The sequence below is a fragment of the Cherax quadricarinatus genome, chromosome 3 (genome assembly GCF_038502225.1).
Source record: "Cherax quadricarinatus isolate ZL_2023a chromosome 3, ASM3850222v1, whole genome shotgun sequence".
Classification (NCBI taxonomy): domain Eukaryota; kingdom Metazoa; phylum Arthropoda; class Malacostraca; order Decapoda; family Parastacidae; genus Cherax; species Cherax quadricarinatus.
Window position 1 is genome coordinate 16,211,349 of NC_091294.1, and position 21,484 is coordinate 16,232,832.

At 44.8% G+C, this 21,484-nt stretch overlaps 1 protein-coding gene across 1 annotated transcript in view; it reads right to left on the reverse strand.

Annotated features, from left to right (window-relative positions):
* Positions 1-245: 245 nt before the first annotated feature.
* Positions 246-21,484, reverse strand: part of LOC128684112 (organic cation transporter protein-like) — a 664,663-nt gene continuing 643,424 nt past the window's right edge. The window contains exon 11 of the mRNA XM_070090434.1: positions 246-6,818. Coding sequence (XP_069946535.1) covers positions 6,516-6,818 — 303 coding nt within the window. The 3' untranslated portion in view covers positions 246-6,515. The remainder of the gene's footprint in view (positions 6,819-21,484) is intronic.

Genomic DNA, 21,484 nt, shown 5'->3' on the forward strand with positions numbered 1-21,484 from the left:
ATGGTAGGATTGCTGGTGTCCTTTTGTCTGTCTCATAAACATGCAAGATTTCAGGTACGTTTTGCTACTTCTACTTACACTTAGGTCATACTACACATACATGTACAAGCATATATATATACATATATATATATATATATATATATATATATATATATATATATATATATATATATATATATATATATATATATATATATATATATATATATATATATATATATATATATATATATACACACCCCTCTGGGTTTTCTGCTATTTTCTTTCTAGTTCTTGCTCTTGTTTATTTCCTCTTATCTCCATGCGGAAGTGGAACAGAATTCTTCCTCCGTAAGCCATGCGTGTCGTAAGAGGCGACTGAAATGCCGGGAGCAAGGGACTGGTAACCCCTTCTCCTGTATATATTACTAAATTTGAAAGGAGAAACTTTCGTTTTTCCTTTTGGGGCCACCCCACCTCTGTGGGATACGGCCGGTGTGTTGAAAGAAAGATCTTTTTCCTTGAGCAAGGTTTGTAGTTTTTGGCCTCCTAGTCTGTACTCTGTCTGCGGTCTTCTTTGCCCTTCTCCAATCCTCATGACTTTGCACTTGATGGAGTTGAATCCCATGAGCCAGTTGCTGGACCTGGTCTGCAGCCTGTCCAGATCCCTTTGTAGTTCTGCCTGGTCTTCGTCCGAATGAATTCTTCTTATCAACTTCAAATCATCTGCTAACAGGGACACTTCGGAGTCTATTCCTTCCGTCATGTCGTTCACAAATACCAGAAACAGCACTGGTCCTAGGCCTGACCCCTGTGGGACCCCACTCGTCACAGGTGCCCACTCTGACACCTCGCCACGTACCATGACTCGCTGCTGCTGCTATGTGTGTGTGCTTGTGTGTGTGTGTGTGTGTGTGTGTGTATGTACTCACCTAATTGTACTCACCTAATTGTGGTTGCAGGGGTTGAGACTCAGCTCCTGGCCCCGCCTCTTCACTGATCGCTACTAGGTCCTCTCCCTCTCTGCTTCCTGAGCTTTGTCATACTTCTTAAAATTATGTATGGTTCCTGCCTCCACTACTTCACTTGCTAGGCTATTCCACTTCCTGACGACTCTATGAATGAAGGAATACTTCCTAACGTCCCTGTGACTCGTCTGAGTCTTCAGTTTCCAATTGTGACCCCTTGTTTCTGTGTCCCCTCTCTGGAACATCCTGTCTCTGTCCACCTTGTCTATTCCCCGCAGTATCTTGTATGTCGTTATCATGTCTCCCCTGACCCTTCTGTCCTCCAGTGTCGTCAGTCCGATTTCCCTCAACCTTTCCTCGTACGACATTCCCCTGAGCTCTGGAACTAGCCTTGTTGCAAACCTTTGTACTTTCTCTAACTTCTTGACGTGCTTGACCAGGTGTGTGTTCCAGACTGGTGCTGCATACTTCAGTATGGGCCTAACATACACAGAGTACAGTGTCTTGAACAATTCCTTATTAAGGTATCGGAACGCTATTCTCAGGTTTGCCTGGCGCCCGGATGCTGCAGCAGTTATTTGGTTGATGTGTGCCTCCGGTGACGTGCTCGGTGTTATGGTCACCCCAAGATCTTTCTCCCTGAGTGAGGTCTGTAGTCTTTGTCCACCTAGCCTATACTCTGTCTGCGGTCTTCTTTGCCCCTCCCCAATCTTCATGACTTTGCATTTGGCAGGGTTGAATTCGAGAAGCCAGTTTCTGGACCACATGTCCAGCCTGTCCAGGTCTCTTTGCAGTCCTGCCTCATCCTCATCCGATTTAATTCTTCTCATCAGCTTCACATCATCTGCGGATAGGGACATTCCAGAGTCTAAGATAAGATAAGATAAGATAAGATTTCGTTCGGATTTTTAACCCCGGAGGGTTAGCCACCCAGGATAACCCAAGAAAGTTAGTGTGTCATCGAGGACTGTCTAACTTATTTCCATTGGGGTCCTCAATCTTGTCCCCCAGGATCCGACCCACACCAGTCGACTAACACTCAGGAACCTATTTGCTGCTAGGTGAACAGGACAATAGGTGTAAGGAAACGTGTCGAAATGTTTCCACCCGCCGGGAATCGAACCCGGGCCCTCCGTGTGTGAAGTGGGAGCTTTAGCCACCAGGCCACCGGTGGCATATATCAAAAATAGCACTGGTCCTAGAAATGACCCCTGTGGGACCCGTCTCATCACAGGTGCCCACTGCGATACCTCTTCACGTACCATGACTCGTTGTTGCCTCCCTGTCAGGTATTCCCTGATCCATTGCAGTGCCCTCCCTGTTATATGCGCCTGATCCTCCAGCTTCTGCACTAATCTCTTGTGAGGAACTATGTCAAAGAACTTCCTGCAGTCCAGGAAAATGCAATCAACCCACCTCTCTCTCTCGTGTCTTACTTCTGTTACCTTGTCATAAAACTCTAGAAGGTTTGTGGCACAGGATTTGCCTTCCATGAACCATGCTGGTTTTCATTTATAATCTTGTTCCGTTCCAGGTGTTCCACCACTCTCCTGATAATCTTCTCCATGACTTTGCACACAGTACATGTGAGAGACACAGGTCTGTAGTTTAGTGCTTCGTTTCTGTTTCCTTTCTTAAATATGGGGACTACATTTGCTGTCGTCCATTCCTCAGGTAGTTGCCCAGTTTCAAGGGATGTGTTGAAGATTGTGGTTAGGGGCACGCACAGCATCTCTGCTCCTTCTCTAAGGACACACGGTGTGTGTGTGTGTGTGTGTGCGCGTGTGAGCATGCTTGTGTGTGTGCATATGTTTGTATGCTCGTGTGCACGTACTCACCTAGTTGAGGTTGCGGGGTTCGAGTCCGAGCTTCTGGCCCCGCCTCTTCACTGATCGCTACTAGGTCACTCTCCCTGAGCCGTGAGCTTTATCATACCTCTGCTTAAAGCTATGTATGGATCCTGCCTCCACTACATCGCTTCCCAAATTATTCCACTTACTGACTACTCTGTGGCTGAAGAAATACTTCCTAACATCCCTGATTCATCTGCGTCTTCAACTTCCAACTGTGTCCCCTTGTTACTGTGTCCAATCTCTGGAACATCCTGTCTTTGTCCACCTTGTCAATTCCTCTCAGTATTTTGTATGTCGTTATCATGTTCCCCCTATCTCTCCTGTCCTCCAGTGTCGTCAAGTTGATTTCCCTTAACCTCTCCTCGTAGGACATACCTCTTAGCTCTGGGACTAGTCTTGTTGCAAACCTTTGCACTTTCTCTAGTTTCTTTACGTGCTTGGCTAGGTGTGGGTTCCAAATTGGTGCCGCATACTCCAATATGGGCCTAACGTACACGGTGTACAGGTGTCTGTCTGTGCGTGCGCACTCGTGTGTGTATGTGTGTGCGTGCTCGTGTGTGTGTGTGTGCTCGTGTGGGTGTATGACCCACTTAATATTTGTATTTATAACTCATTACAATTGTGACCAGGTGTGGACATGTCACTGGCTCATTACTTTGTAATTAACCATGTATAGGAGTGAGGATGATTAATTACCTTTGTAACTTGCCATGATTGTGACCAGATCTACCTGGAGTTCATTACCTTTGTAACTAGTTCAGTTATCATAACTTTGGGGTCCAGTCCCTGGACCCGTTATGTACCTTTGTAATCTTTTGACTACCGCCCACAGGATGGGTATGGGGTGCATAATAAACATATTAAACTAACTACATCATCAATATACCTTCCCACAGAACTCAAAGAATGACCCTTCAACAGAGAGTGTGACGATTCATCCAGGAGGATAATTTCCAGAGACTAATGATCCTGAGTGACCTCCTACAAGATATAGATGAATGGGTAACACCGGAACCCTTTTATGTCCAATAAGGACAAAACTACCCCCAATTTATGGAGACTTCCCTTTTACCTTATTAACTATTACATCTAACCATGTATCAACTGCAAACCTATTACGGCAGGACAACACCTCTGAAACAGCTGAGCCGGCCAGTATCTCCGGGTAGCAATCAACCAACATCAAACGCCTTTCTATCCCATTTCCAGCCTATGCCCCACAGTAGCAAAAAAAAAAAAAAAAGCAATTGCAAAAAGAATACCCCCTGCTAACTTAGTATCATACAGTTTTACATTTGTTATAACTGTGTGAAACTGATGGGCAAGTGTTATACACCATTCAATGAAACAGATTTCTTTAATAACACCGCACACGCAAATGTGTAGTAAACTGCACCAAAGTGGCTGGGTCAGTTACCTTTATTACCCCAACTCCACAACCCCACCAACACTTTTCCCATATTCCCATCCTCACCCATCCTTCTTCCTTCCCCATCTTACCAAAGTTCAGGTCATACAAGTCAAGCCGTCTCAACTAATGGGACTTTGTGAAAAATTTGCTTTCAGCCAACAGATAAGAGAATCCACCAGATATGAAAATACACTGGAGATGATTTTCACGAACAACGAGGAGCTAATCAGACATAACCATCACAAACACAATATGCAATGATGACAACATAAAATATAAACGAGTATATATTCAGGAGTGGAAAACTCCAGAAATAGTAAAAGAAAATGGATGTTTAGTAATTAAATACATCAAAGATCTATCAGCAGTATAAACCAATCAGGGAAAATTAGGGACGAAATTAACCAAGAACTTTCAGACATACCCTGGGAAACAGTCAAGAGTGCTCTAAACCCTCACCAGTGCCTGAAAAAGCGGAATACAGAAGCTTACAAAATATGCATTAAATATTTATATTACGAAAATCCCAAAGATCAAATATAGAAGAAAAAAATGGAGAATGTACTGAAGAAAAGAGGTTATTGAACTGCTTAAAAACAGGACTGTCACGAAGGATTAATGACAATACCAACCAAGACATCACCGAGACACAACAAAAACTTAAGCTGAAAAAAAAAAATCTACACATATGCAAAATCCAGATTAAGAACTACTAGTAAAAGTGAACCATTAATCACAGGAAGTTCATACACTAACAGTGAAAATGAAATGAGAGAAATTCTAATGGGCCAATATGAATTAGTGTTCAATAATCTATTTAACGAAAGCAAGATGGAGAATGTAAAATCTGAAAAATAAATAGAAAACATGCCCACTGATGCACACCTGAACCTGAGTTGTGGAATTCATTATTTATAAAGTGCAAAATACCACTAGCATGACACTTTGATTTAGGAGAAATATCAGAGATCTTAGAGTGAAGAATTAGATCCTTTGCAACAGAGCGCCAACTAAATTACAGACCTGTAACCCTAACGTCGCGCATCATTAGACTTTGCAAGGGTGATGAGACGTCAAATTAAAAATTTCATGGAACAGCACAACCCATACCAGCTTGGATTTAGAGTGGAAAGATCATGCATGCCACAATTACTAAACCAATATGACAGGATTACGGAGGCTTTGGAAGAAAATCAAAACGTAGATTGGGTATACACGGATTTGCAAAGACATTTGACAAATGCAATCATTGAGTGAGTGCACATAATTTGAGGGCGACAGGTATGATGGGGAAAGTAGGCAAAGGATTTTTTAACTGACAAATAGAACACAGCAATAATAAACAGGGCAAAATCTGTCATTAGCAAACAGCTTAATACCCCAGGCACGGTCCTGGCGTCTTTACTGTTTCTTATCTTTATAGCAGAAATAAAAACACTAACCACAGTTTCTTATCATTCGCGGAACACACTAAAAATGCGAGATATAAACAAAATCTTCCAGTGGGCAGGGGAATAATATGATGTCAATAGGGAAAAGTTCCAATTGCTTAGAGAATGAAACGAGTAAGAACTCAAAATGGACATGGTATACAAAATGCAAGATCACCAAATAGATGGAAAAAAGAAATCTGAAAGACCTAGGTGTAATAGGTAACCCTTCTTTCAAAGAACACAATAAGGTAAATATCACGAAAGTCAGACAAAATGACAAGGTGGATAATAACAATTTTCAACACAAGGGAAATGGTGTAAATGGAGACGTTTTTCAAATTACCTGTGCTCTCTGGCTCAGAGTATTGTTCAGTGTTGACTGCACCTTTCAACGCAGAAGAGATCAGAGATGGAATAGATAGAGATCATTTACGGTCCACATAGCACAAATAAAGCATTTAAAAATACTGGGCGACGTGGGCAGTATAAGAAAATATTGTATCACTATCCATGGTCCCAGATAGTTTAGCACTACAACAGAATATAAGAAACATTGCTGGAATAAGTGTAAAAGTCTTCAAGAGGAAACTGGACAATTACATACTCCAAGTGCCGTATCAACCAGGCTGTGATGAATATGTGAGCCAGTGAGCAATCAGCAGCAAGAACCTGATTAACCAGGCAAGCACCAGACAAAACTGGTCGAGGACCGGGCTGTGGGAGTAGGAAGAACTCTCGAAACCAGTCAAAGGTATATCAAAGGTACACCGTGTGTTGCGCCTGCGGAAATTATTCCCCCGAAACCCTCTCCAGGTAAACTCCAGGTAACCAATGTTCTCCCGCTGCGACTGGATGACGTTGGAAGTCATCAGAGAACAGTCTCTGTAACTCGATCTTGAGCCAGGGCTTTGATAATAGCGTTCACATCTGGTGACGGAGGGGCGGAGGTCTTGCAGATTGCTGTCAAGACGGCACCGGTGGGCTCTTCGCCACAGGACTCTCCCTTTTTCCCACTGCTCCTGTGGAACGTTGGAATTCTCCTGTAGAGGTTCTCCGCGTCCTCCAGTGTCTGTGGCAGGGGTCTTCCAGAGGTTTCGGGCAGGAGGGCGGCCGAGATCACCCCCAGGCAGCCCAAACATCCCAACATGAGGTGGGTGTGCCACGGACGAGTCTGTGGGAAGGAATGTGGGGAAGGGATTAATTAATAGTTATGGTGGTCGGAAGATCTGCAGAGAGAAGGACAAAAGACAAATGTGTCATTTAATCCGTTTCAAACTTTCATCACTGCTCAAAGGAAGCTTTACTTTATTTTTAACTGGTTTGCATAGCTTTCAATTTGCTAACTTTATTAAGCATGTGATTTTCTGTGCCATAATTGAAGAATGCTATCTCTGATCGGCTTCAAACTCTAAACTTCATCGGAATTTGTTTTTAACCTTGAGCTGAGCACGTGCTAATTTGCAAAATAGACATAAATATGGACAAAATAGACACATGTGCAACTCTTGGGTATCTGTTGGGTATCTGCCAGATAGTTCCTGACTATGGAACTGAACTTCTCCAGGCTGAGGGACTGACAACCTCAAATTCTACGACTTCAAGGGTGATGGACTGATTACATCGTCTTCACATCTCTACTGTTCCTGCCTACTTTCTGTATTCGACTGAAGAAGCCTACTGTGTAGGCGAAACGTTTCGGAATAAAGTTGCCTAACTGTTGCCTATGTGTCTTACCTACCACCGTACGGTTAGGCATTGCTGTCTTGGTTTAAGGTTGCTGCTTACCATAACCCCCAAGTCCTTTTCGCAATCTGTATGGCTAAGTTCTACATTATTTAACTTATAAGTGCTAGAGTTATGGACACTCCCGAGCTTCAGAACCTTGCATTTATCTACATTGAACTGCATCTGCCACTTTTCTGACCAAGAATAGAGTTTGTCTAAATCCTTCTGAAGTTCCCTAACATCTACGTTTGAATCAATTATCCTACCTATCTTTGTGTCATCGGCGAATTTGCTCAAATCACTAGTAATTCCTTCATCAAGATCATTGATATATATATTATAAACAACAACGGGCCCAAGACTGATCCCTGTGGAACGCCACTCGTTACTGATCCCCACTCGGATTTAACCCCATTTATTGACTCTCTGCTTCCTGTCTGTGAGCCATGATTCGATCCACGAGAGCACCCTTCCCCCAATGCCATGAGCTGCCACTTTAACAGTCTTTGGTGCGGAACTCTATCAAAAGCCTTACTAAAATCTAAGTAAATAATATCAAATTCTTTATCGTGGTCAACAGCCTCAAAAGCTTTACCGAAGAAAGTTAATAAATTAGTTAGACAAGACCGGCCTCTTGTGAATCCATGCTGAGTATCATTAATCAAGTTATGCTTATCGAGATGGCTTCTTATAATCTCAGCTATAATTGACTCTAGTAATTTGCCTACAATTGAGGTCAGGCTTATTGGGCGGTAATTTGACGGTAACGACTTGTCCCCTGTTTTAAAAATAGGAATTACATTAGCCATCTTCTACATATCAGACACTACACCTGTTTGAAGAGATAAATTAAAAATATTAGTTAATGGTTCACAGAGTTCCATTTTGCATTCCTTAAGAACCCTTGAAAAAACTTCATCAGGACCCGGCGACTTATTTTGCTTCAGTCTGTCTATCTGCTTCACAACCATTTCACTAGTGACTGTGATGTTACATAATTTATCTTCTTCTAGCCCACTATAAAAATTAATTACTGGAATATTGTTAGTGTCTTCCTGTGTAAAAACCGAGAGAAAATAATTATTTAAAATCGAGCACATTTCATTCTCTTTGTCAGTAAGATGCCCATAGTTATTTTTAAGGGGACCTATCTTATCTCTTACTTTTGTTCTATATACCTGGAAAAAACTTTTTGGGTTAGTTTTAGAATCCCTAGCAACTTTAATTTCATAGTCCCTTTTAGCTTTTCTTATCCCCTTTTTAATGTCCCTCTTAATGTCAATATATTGATTCATAAGATGACCCTCACATCTTTTGATACGCCTATAAATTCCTTTCTTATGCCCTAGTAGATATTTGAGCCTATTATTCATCCATTTTGGGTCATTTCTATTTGATCTAATTGCTTTATACGGGATAAACGTTCTTTGAGCAGCATGTATAGTGTTCAGAAAACTGTCATATTGATAGCTCTTTTCGTTACCCCAGTCAACAGATGATAAGTGTTCTCTAAGCCCATCGTAATCTGCTAAGCGAAAATCTGGGACTGTTACTGAGTTATCGCTACTATCATACTTCCATTCAATGCTAAATGTAATTGATTTGTGGTCGCTAGCTCCCAATTCCTCTGAAATTTCTAAATTATTAACAAGGGATTCATTGTTTGCCAGAACTAAGTCAAGCAGGTTATTACCCCTTGTAGGTTCTGTCACAAACTGCTTCAAAAAACAATCCTGAACTACTTCTAAGAAGTCGTATGATTCTAAATTCCCAGTCAAGAAATTCCAATCAATATGACTAAAGTTAAAGTCTCCTAGAATTACTACATTATCGTGCCTTCTGGGCCTAACAATTTCCTCCCATAGTAGTCTCCCTTGGTCCCTATCTAAGTTTGGGGGACGGTATATCACACCTAAAATCAATTTTTCATGCCCCTCTATTACTTCAGACTTAATACCCGTTTTTATGAGGTACTTTCTCGGAGGAATGTTGTTACTGGGCTGTGCAAGTTCAAATTTGCCAATTGTATTAAAAAACAAGAGGATTCTAGTGTCCATGTAATATCTAGAGAACGCATGTTCTGATAGACTTTAAACCTTTACAGCTTGTGTATCTTAGCATAAGTTTCAGGCGGCTGTGTAGACTCCATATGCTAATTTTGTTGAAGAAATTGGGAAATATATTTCCATGCAGTAATTTTGGAATGCCAGTTCTGGTAACTTTGGAATGCCAGTTCTGGTAACTTTGGAATGCCAGTTCTGGTAACTTTGGAATGCCAGTTCTGGTAACTTTGGAATGCTAGTTCTGGTAACTTTGGAATGCCAGTTCTGGTACCTTTGGAATGCCAGTTCTGGTAACTTTGGAATGCCAATTCTGGTAACTTTCGAATGCCAGTTCTGGTAACTTTCGAATGCTAGTTCTGGTAACTTTGGAATGCCAATTCTGGTAACTTTAGAATGCCAGTTCTGGTAACTTTGGAATGCCAGTTTTGGTAACTTTGGAATGCCAGTTGTGGTAACTTTGGAATGCCAGTTGTGGTAATTTTGGAATGCCAGTTCTGGTAACTTTGGAATGTCAATTCTGGTAACTTTGGAATGCCAGTTCTGGTAAATTTGGAATGCCAATTCTGGTACCTTTGGAATGCCAATTCTGGTACCTTTGGAATGACAATTCTGGTACCTTTGGAATGACAGTTCTGGTAAACTTCAAATTCTCAACACTGATATTTAATATATTTGAAACTTAGGTCGCACTCTGTAGTATTTCCTTTGCATGTATCGAGGTTGAGGGTCTGGATTTATAGGTTACAGGAATACTGCATCTTATTTGGATGGTAAAGCGACCTTAACAATTTTAGTTAGATGATGGTGTGAAGAAAGGTGACAAAGAGGGGAAGATATGAATTGTGATGCGAGGAAGACTGAAGTAGAGGGAAGAGAAATGAGTGAACGTGTGAGAGAAAGTGATATAGCGGGAGAGAAACGAGTGGTGGTGTAAGGAAAGATAATTTAGAGGAAACAGCGGTGTGGACGAGATGGTGGTGGTGGTGTTGTGGAGGATGAGAGGAAGGTGCGTCATGGAAGACATGATAGTAAGAAAATAAGCAAAATATAAAGAAAAAAACAGAAACACTTTTTTTTTTTTAATATTTTGCCTGGAGGATGAGGCTTGTTGTAGGACGCGACTCATCCTGCTAACAAACACAGTTTGATGTACACAGTATATCTCAACCTAAATAGTTGACAATGTTTTAACATTGATTAGTTCGTTTACTGATTTTAAATGTATTAGCTATTAGAGAATCGGTAAAGCTGCATGTAACTTGTGTACAACCTTAACGTACTGTTAAATTAAGATAAGTGTGAGCATACACTCAGTCATGACATAGTCTTGGAGGCTTCCAGTGTTTCTCTTGTGCACTCTCTTTCGTTAACAGACTGACTTTATGTGTGCTAGGATTTATCACACATGTACTGTTTTTCTGTAATGTAAATGGTTTAGAAAACCAACAGGTTGAAGACTTATACACTTTCAACTCACCTGTCTGCAGTATTTACTGCAGACAGGTGCATATACTGTACTTTTCTCAAGACTGTTGGACTCAACACATCGACTCTAGGCTAGTTTAATATCTTTATTACTCGCCCCATACCCATCCTGTGGGCGGTAGTCACCCCATACTCATCCTGTGGGCGGTAGTCACCCCATACCCATCCTGTGGGCGGTAGTCACCCCATACCCATCCTGCGGGAGGTAGTCACCCCATACCCATCCTGTGGGCGGTAGTCACCCCATACTCATCCTGTGGGCGGTAGTCACCCCATACCCATCCTGCGGGAGGTAGTCACCCCATACCCATCCTGTGGGCGGGAGTCAAAAGTTTACAGAGGTATATAACTGGACTGGACCCCAGGCTGAGGGACTTATTTCCTCAAACTCCTCATCTTCCACCGCTCTTCTCTGTATTGGACTGAGGAAGCCAATGGCTGGCGAAACGTTTCCACAATAAATATTCTCGAATGTTTCAAAAGTGTCTAATTCTTCATTGTTTTGAGTATCACGGTTGCAAGAGCATTTGTTCCATAATTTGTTTGTCAGTGGTTGTAGCCACCTCGCTTGTGCGTAATGTATTGTGTCCCTGCAAGAGATGTTGTATATAAACTTTCTTTGTATTTGACTGGCTCCTCCTCCTTTTTCACCACTACTACTACTCTACTTCTACTACTACTACTACTACTACTACTACCAACTCCACCACTACCTCTTCCTGCCTATATATAGCCGTCCTGCTCCACTTCTGGTTAGTGTGACTTTGTAAATGGTCCAAGTCGGATGGAAACGTCGTCGTAAGCTCCTCTCTTCTATGTGCGGGTTATTTGTGTATGTTGTATATACCGGCTACAATTGTAATGGTTTGTACCACTCTTACTTAATTCTCGGGACGTTGGGATGTATCACCTTACTACTGATATCTTTCCTTAATCCTAATACTTCCACCACCACCATGGAACTACTGGGGATGTTACATGTCATTCTTAATACTAGTAACATGAATAAAACAAATATTGAAAGAGTCTGAGCTTGCTACCATCTGCAGCTCATAAGACTGCCATCCCCACGAGCCCCTTTGAGGCGGGGTAGATGGCAGACCAGAGGCCTAGCTTCTCCCTACGAGCCCCGTGAGGGCGGGGAATGTGGCTAGGCCTGGGGACACTTGGTCCCAAAGATGAGGAGGTACTTGTACCTCCTCCCATGGGAGACTTAAGTCTCGAGACACTCCCCAGATAGGGAGCCAAGGCCGGGTCACCACTACTTGGAAAAGACCCGGGCCGGGAGAATACCGGTGAATAAAAAAAAAAAAACAAATATTGAAGATATATTAAGCACATATATTTTACATACAACAATTTTATGATACATCCTGTCAAATAAAGTATCTCCTATTGTGCTGCATCATCTCAATCATCTGGATCCCACATACAATATATACAAAAGTAATATTAAACCTCCTATATTCTTCCACTCATGGAACAGGAAAATTGCCATGTGACTCCCACCCCCTGCGGGTGCCTCACCTTGTGACTCCCACCCCCTGCGGGTGCCTCACCTTGTGACTCCCACCCCCTGCGGGTGCCTCACCTTGTGACTCCCACCCCCTGCGGGTGCCTCACCTTGTGACTCCCACCCCCTGCGGGTGCCTCACCTTGTGACTCCCACCCCCTGCGGGTGCCTCACCTTGTGACTCCCACCCCCTGCGGGTGCCTCACCTTGTGACTCCCACCCCCTGCGGGTGCCTCACCTTGTGACTCCCACCCCCTGCGGGTGCCTCACCTTGTGACTCCCACCCCCTGCGGGTGCCTCACCTTGTGACTCCCACCCCCTGCGGGTGCCTCACCTTGTGACTCCCACCCCCTGCGGGTGCCTCACCTTGTGACTCCCACCCCCTGTGGGTGTCTCACCTTGTGACTCCCACCCCCTGCGGGTGCCTCACCTTGTGACTCCCACCCCCTGCGGGTGCCTCACCTTGTGACTCCCACCCCCTGCGGGTGCCTCACCTTGTGACTCCCACCCCCTGCGGGTGCCTCACCTTGTGACTCCCACCCCCTGCAGGTGCCTCACCTTGTGACTCCCACCCCCTGCGGGTGCCTCACCTTGTGACTCCCACCCCCTGCGGGTGCCTCACCTTGTGACTCCCACCCCCTGCGGGTGCCTCACCTTGTGACTCCCACCCCCTGTGGGTGCCTCACCTTGTGACTCCCACCCCCTGCGGGTGCCTCACCTTGTGACTCCCACCCCCTGCGGGTGCCTCACCTTGTGACTCCCACCCCCTGCGGGTGCCTCACCTTGTGACTCCCACCCCCTGCGGGTGCCTCACCTTGTGACTCCCACCCCCTGTGGGTGCCTCACCTTGTGACTCCCACCCCCTGCGGGTGCCTCACCTTGTGACTCCCACCCCCTGCGGGTGCCTCACCTTGTGACTCCCACCCCCTGCGGGTGCCTCACCTTGTAACTCCCACCCCCTGCGGGTGCCTCACCTTGTGACTCCCACCCCCTGCGGGTGCCTCACCTTGTGACTCCCACCCCCTGCGGGTGCCTCACCTTGTGACTCCCACCCCCTGCGGGTGCCTCACCTTGTGACTCCCACCCCCTGCGGGTGCCTCACCTTGTGACTCCCACCCCCTGCGGGTGCCTCACCTTGTGACTCCCACCCCCTGCGGGTGCCTCACCTTGTGACTCCCACCCCCTGCGGGTGCCTCACCTTGTGACTCCCACCCCCTGCGGGTGCCTCACCTTGTGACTCCCACCCCCTGCGGGTGCCTCACCTTGTGACTCCCACCCCCTGCGGGTGCCTCACCTTGTGACTCCCACCCCCTGCGGGTGCCTCACCTTGTGACTCCCACCCCCTGCGGGTGCCTCACCTTGTAACTCCCACCCCCTGCGGGTGCCTCACCTTGTGACTCCCACCCCCTGCGGGTGCCTCACCTTGTGACTCCCACCCCCTGCGGGTGCCTCACCTTGTGACTCCCACCCCCTGCGGGTGCCTCACCTTGTGACTCCCACCCCCTGCGGGTGCCTCACCTTGTGACTCCCACCCCCTGCGGGTGCCTCACCTTGTGACTCCCACCCCCTGTGGGTGCCTCACCTTGTGACTCCCACCCCCTGCGGGTGCCTCACCTTGTGACTCCCACCTCCTGCGGGTGCCTCACCTTGTGACTCCCACCCCCTGCGGGTGCCTCACCTTGTGACTCCCACCCCCTGCGGGTGCCTCACCTTGTGACTCCCACCTCCTGCGGGTGCCTCACCTTGTGACTCCCACCCCCTGCGGGTGCCTCACCTTGTGACTCCCACCTCCTGCGGGTGCCTCACCTTGTGACTCCCACCCCCAGTGGGTGCCTCACCTTGTGACTCCCACCCCCTGTGGGTGCCTCACCTTGTGACTCCCACCCCCTGCGGGTGCCTCACCTTGTGACTCCCACCCCCTGCGGGTGCCTCACCTTGTGACTCCCACCCCCTGCGGGTGCCTCACCTTGTGACTCCCACCCCCTGCGGGTGCCTCACCTTGTGACTCCCACTCCCTGCGGGTGCCTCACCTTGTGACTCCCACCCCCTGCGGGTGCCTCACCTTGTGACCCCCACCCCCTGCGGGTGCCTCACCTTGTGACTCCCACCCCCTGCGGGTGCCTCACCTTGTGACTCCCACCCCCTGCGGGTGCCTCACCTTGTGACTCCCACCCCCTGCGGATGCCTCACCTTGTGACTCCCACCCCCTGCGGGTGCCTCACCTTGTGACTCCCACCCCCTGCGGGTGCCTCACCTTGTGACTCCCACCCCCTGCGGGTGCCTCACCTTGTGACTCCCACCCCCTGCGGGTGCCTCACCTTGTGACTCCCACCCCCTGCGGGTGCCTCACCTTGGGGAAGTCACTAAGTTTATTCAGATACAATTACACACAAAAACATAAACACAAGTTATTGGTAATTAGAATTGTCCTACATAGTAGTAATATGTGCAAATTACCTCCTAGGATAACAATGAAAAAGGAAGACCAGTGACTTATTACAGTGCAAGGTGATGTACTGTGTCCCATGAATATCTTCAGGGATGTCCCTCATGGTGCACTGCTCGTCAGCTAACCACCGAGTGCTACCAGTGGCCGCTAACCTCTGGAATAATGCCTAGACCTCACTGTCTCACCGACCCGCCACCTCTGTAGACTGAGGTTGTCCAGGCTGCTGAAGGATTCAACATGTTGTAGCGTATCTGTATGACCTTCTGCTAGGACTCCAGGCCCTAGCCCATATTTAAACTGTGGGGTCGTTGATGTGAAGAAGAGATGACTACATCTGACTTAGTGTTATGGACATGTCCAGATAACTATTACTTTGAAAGAATGCTGCTCATATGAGCAGTTTTTAAATACCACTATAGTTCGTCACCAAGTGATTAGGCCTAATGAAAAACAATTCAAACAGGGCCTAATTACAAAACAACTAAGTAAATGATACACCTCAATACTTGTGGAAAATTAAATTTACCTGGATGTAACTCATAAGATACATACTAGTAAATGGTAACAAAGATAATTATTCTTTATCAAGGTTACAGAGACAAGTAGGAATTTTAGGACACCTGGGTGGCAAAAAATGTCCTCCTTCGATACCTACAATAATCTATCTCTCCACAAGTCACTCTGGACTTATATTAATTTCAAATGAAATATACATAACCAGGAATTCTGGTAAAAACATTAATATAAATATGTGGACCGTACATTAAATTTAAAATGTAAATACAAATACATTGAAGGAGAATTTATAATAATGAGACTCAACAATTAGTCTGGAGATCACGGTGTGTCATATAAACCCCTGCCTAAATATGAAGAAAATACTGGCCAGAATTCCAACATAAATAGACAACTTAGCTGGGGTTCCAAAGCTGTCCTGTCCATCCGCTTAATGCTCACGTTATGCAGGACTGCAAATCCAACGATTTCGGCTTCTATTTGAGAGATTTTGAGCCCAATATAACCCCTAAAGCGACGAAAATTTATGCACATTTCACTAACGTGCCTGTACCACATTCAAAACAATGGTGTCCCCCCCCCGCTCGTCAGTGCAGGTGCAGAGCTTCCCTGTCGGTTCTCTTCTTTAAAATACACTTTAGAGCAATAGTAATGTATTAATCAGGTATATTTACATTATAAAAAATATACAGCATAATTTTGGGAAATTATTTTCCACAATACTTACTAATCACATACGGAACTCCAAACAAATTTATTATGTAAACAAATTTAATGAAATACAAGGTAACGTGAAAAAGACTTGGAAAACTCTCTCTGAAATTTTGGGCTCTAGAAAACTGTCTAGAAGCAGAGAGATTAACTTAGCAACACTAGACGAACCACACATACAGCCTATAGACACTGACAATGAACTTAATATCTTCTTTGCTACTATAGGATCAAAACTTACAAGCAAAATCCCAAACACAAATACTCAGCCACAAGACTACCTCACTGGTAATTACCTAAATTCTCTATATATAGCACTTACAAATCCTACTGAAGTCTCACTAATAATTAGATCATTAAAAAAACAAGGTAAGAGAATTAAATAACTTGCCAACAATCATGTACAAAAAAAGCAGCTCATATGTTGTCTTCCATTATTGCAACACTATTTAACAAATCTGTTGAATCTTCAACATTCCCATCTATACTCAAGACAGCAAGAGTCACCCCGATCCTCAGAGGAGGTGATGCTACAGAACTAAATAACTACAGACCAATATCTAACTTACCTTTATTCTCTAAAATCTTCGAAAAAATAATACGTAAACAAATCTACTCCTGCTTCCTATCACATAACATACTGAACCCCTGCCAGTTTGGGTTTAGGTCAAAAAAAAAAAAAAGCACGAATTATGTAATTATTCAGATGCTCGAGTTACTATATACAGCAATTGACAAAAATGAATATCATCTGGGGATCTTCACAGACCTACCGAAAGTATTTGATACAGTAGACCACAATATCTTGCACCTAAAACTAGAGCATTATGGGGTCAGAGGACACTCTCAACTACCTAAAATCTTATCTTAGTGGTAGACACCAGTATGTATACATAAATGGCGTGACCTCCAATACTCAGCCTGGAGTTGTTGGAGTGCCACAGGGAAGTGTCCTAGGTCCTCTACTTATTCTTATTTACATCAATGACCTCCCAAATGCATCGCGACTCCTTAAACCAGTTCTATTCACGGATGACATCACTTAAGTCTTCTCCCACCCAAACCCGGCTATACATAGTAACACTGTAAACAGCGAGCTACATAAAATGTCAAACTGGATGACGACCAACAAACTTACTCTCAATATAGACAAAACCTACTTAATGCTTTTTGGAAACAGAGTATTAAATATCCAGTTAAACATATCGATAAATGGTTCACCCACTACAAGACGCACTGAGGGCAAATTTCTAGTTCTCCACCCACATCCAGCATATAACTAAGGAATTTTACAAAACAGTAAGTATCCTTCTCCTAGACAGTGTCAACGGAACACACAGGCATAACACGAGGCACAAAACAATTTTTGACATCCCTCGTGTCTGTCTCACGCTTTGCAAAAATGCAATGCACATAAAGGGCCCGAAGATCTGGAACTCTGCCTGAAGCAGCAAGAGGTCCCCTGCCCACAAATCAGTTTAGGACCATACTAAAAAATCATCTCATCTCTCAATAACAAACACACCCACACCATGCTCAACCCCAACCAAATTCAAAGCAACTCCCCCAAATATTTTATTATCCCTTAACTATTAAGCCATTATTAAAAATTGTAAATGTATGTTTGTATTACTAAATGTACTACCTCATATTAATTAATAATAGAGTAAAATATTGACTATGTGTATTCTACCAGTCTTCACCTGTCTAGACTTAATTAAGTAGCCAATAAGTATTAGGTTAAGTCTGCCCGAAATGCCTCGGCATAATGGTAGTTTTCTTTGCTTCAATTAAATTATGATATGTAAACACACACTGTAACCTTAGCAAAGAAATAAATTTTTATTTTATTTTATTATATATTAATCAGTTATTATTATATATTAATCAGTAAGACGCTGGTGCCCAATTTTTAGTATAGGAAAACTGCAGTCATCTGCAGGTGAGGAGGAGGTCAGGAGGTCCCTAGTTGTATGGGAAACTGGTGGTAAGAGGTAATGAACTGAAGACTTGCCTATATTCTGACTCAACTGTGACATGCTCTGACTTACCTATGACATGCTCTGACTCACCTGTGACATGCTCTGACTCACCTGTGACACGCTCTGACTCATCTGTGACATGCTTTGACTCACCTATGACATGCTCTGACTCACCTAAGACATGCTCTGATTCACCTATAACATGCTATGAGTCACCTATGACATATTCTGAGTCACCTGTGACATGCTCTGCTTCACCTATGACATGCTCTGAGTCACCTGTGACATGCTCTGACTCACCTATGACATGGTTTGACTCATCTGAATCTTCAGCTTCCATGTCACTTGTGACATGCTCTGCTTCACCTATGACATGCTCTGAGTCACCTGTAACATGCTCTGACTCACCTATGACATGGTTTGACTCAACTGAGTCTTCAGCTTCCAAGAGTGACCCCTTGTTTCTGTGTCCCCTCTCTGGAACATCTTGTCTCTGTCCACCTTGTCTATTCCACGCAGTATTTTGTATGTCATTATCATGTCTCCCCTATCCCTCCTGTCCTCCAGTGTTGTCAGGCCGATTTCCCTCAACCTTTCTTCGTAGGACATTCCCCTTAGCTCTGGAACTAACCTTGTCGCAAACCTTTGCACTTTCTCTAATTTCTTGACGTGCTTGATCAAGTACGGGTTCCAAACAGGTGCTGCATACTCCAGTATGGCCCTGACGTACACGGTGTACAGTGTCTTGAAAGATTCCTTACTTAGGTATCGGAACGCTGTTCTCAGGTTTGCCAGGCGCACATATGCTGCAGCAGTTATCTGGTTGATGTGTGCTTCCGGAGACGTACTCGGTGTTATACTCACCCCAAGATCTTTCTCCTTGAGTGAGGTTTGCAGTCTTTGGCCACGTAGCCTATACTCCGTCTGCGGTCTTCTGTGCCCTTCCCCTATCTTTATGACTTTGCATTTGGCGATGTTAAATTCGAGGAGCCAGTTGCTGGACCACGTGTCCAGCCTGTCCAGGTCTCTTTGAAGGTCTGCCTGATCCTCATCTGATTTGATTCTCCTCATTAACTTCACATCATCTGCGAACAGGGATATTTCTGAGTCTATCCCTTCTATCATGTCATTCACACATACCAAAAATAGCAATGGTCCTAGGACTGACCCCTGTAGGACCCCACTCGTCACAGGTGCCCACTGTGATACCTCATCACGTACCATGACTCGTTGTTACCTCCCTGTAAAGTATTCTCTGATCCATTGCAGTGCCCTTCTTGTTATATGTGCCTGATCCCCCAGCTTCTGCACTAATCTCCTGTGAGGAACTGTCGAAAGCCTTCCTGCACTCCAGGAAAATGAAATCAACCCACCCCTTTCTCTCGTGTCTTACTTCTGCTACTTTGTCATAAAACTCCAGAAGGTTTGTGACACAGGATTTGCCTTCCATGAATCCGTGCTGGTTGTCGTTTATAATCTTGCTCCGTTCCAGGTGCTCCACCACTCTCCTCCTGATAATCTTCTCCATGACTGCATACTATACAGGTCAGTGACACTGGTCTGTAGTCTAGGGCCTCGTTTCTGTCTCCTTTCTTAAAAATGGGGACTACATTTGCCGTCTTCCATACCTCAGGTATTTGCGCAATTTCGAGGGATGTGCTGAAGATTGTGGTTAGTGCCACACACAGCATCTCTGCTCCCTCTCTAAGGACCCACGGGGAGATGTCCGATTCCATCACCTTTGAGGTATCAAGGTCACTTAGCAGCTTCTGCACTTCCTCCTCAGTTGTGTGTATGTCATCCAACACTTGTTGGTATATTCCCTTGTTGGTGTTCTCCTTTGTGCTGTCTTCCCAGAGACCTTCCTATCTCTATTGTAAATACTTCCTTAAATCTCTTGTTGAGCTCCTCGCATACCTCTTGATCATTTCTTGTGAGTTCCACACCTTCTTTCCTCAGCCTAGTCACCTGTCGTTTTCGTACTGTCGCTGGACCTCCCTCCTAATCTGTGCATACTCGTTTCTGACTCTTCGACTAATTTCCTTATTTTCCTGGGTTCTTTGCCTTCTGTACTTTTTCCATTCTCTAGTGGACTTAGTTTTTTTTTGCCTCCCTACACCTTCGGGTAAACCAAGGGCTCGTTCTGGTTTACCCATTATTTTTGTTGCCCTTGGGAACAAACCTTTCCTCTGTCTCCTTGCATTTTGTTGTTGCGTATTCCATCATTTCGTTTACTGACTCTCCTACCAATTCTCTGTACCACTGACCCTCGTCCAGGAAGTCCCTCATACAACAACAACACGGAGTCTCAGGTAAGAACCCCTAGGGTCGAGGGGGAAGTGGGAACAGGACGAAGAGTAGATGGTGAGAGGAATGTCTTGAGTCGAAGATAAAGAGTCGGGACTAAACCCAACCGCTAAGCCTTAGAAGCAGACGAGAACATCAACACAAAAAGCAGGAGAATACTCAGTCATCTGGCTGGCCGGCTGGCTGCATCTTGCTGTCTTGATGTTGATTGACAGCTGGCAGAAGCTAGAAGGCTTGGTCAAGGGAGGCTTCTTCGTGACTGGTCAAGTATCGTTGAAGTGAAAGTCAGGAGTTACTTCACATCTTCAATGGTGGAGGCATTCTTAATGTTCTGCAGTTGTTGGGAGGAAACGATGAGTAGTCTTCTGATCTTGGGTCGAAGGGCTGGGTCGGCTTGTAACTGGTCAAAGGTCTGGATGAGTGATGTGAAGGAGAAATGGGTTCCTGTACGAATTGTAAACTTGACTATCCTGTCGACTACATTTTCGTACAAGGTGTCGACATTCATGGTGGGTTCTCGGTCGGAAGTCGTATAAAAGTTATATCTTTCTAGTGGAGGTATTGATCTTGGTGGCTGTCGTCTGTAGCAATACGTCGAGTGATGGCTGGTGAAGTTTATGTTGTCTTCGTTGGTGGTTGCAGCAGGGAAGGTTCATTCAATGTTGGTGTCTCAGCTATGGAGTGTAGAGAAGACTGTGGTGGAATCGTGGCTTCTGACTGGTCCATTTGTGTAGTGGTGAGTGGAGGCACAGGTGAATGTTGATTGGAGGATTCAGAAGAGGAGGCGTCGTCGTTATCAATTATTAATTCCTTCAAGTCATCTGCCGCTTCAAAACTGACGATCTTCGGAATTATTTTCAAAATCTCAGCTCAGGGTGGACTTGCAGGGAAGGTAAATGATGGCATGTTGTTAAGTGCAAGAACTTTATTAATAGTCGTGTTGAAAGAGCCAGGCTTCGCAGCATTATGCATGTGAGCAAACATCGTGCAGTAATAGAATTTGGTAGAGATATCGTCTGGTGGAGGTGAGGTAGTGAGAGGTGGTGGTGACGACTGTTGAGTGGCTTGTAAAATCTTGGATGTTGT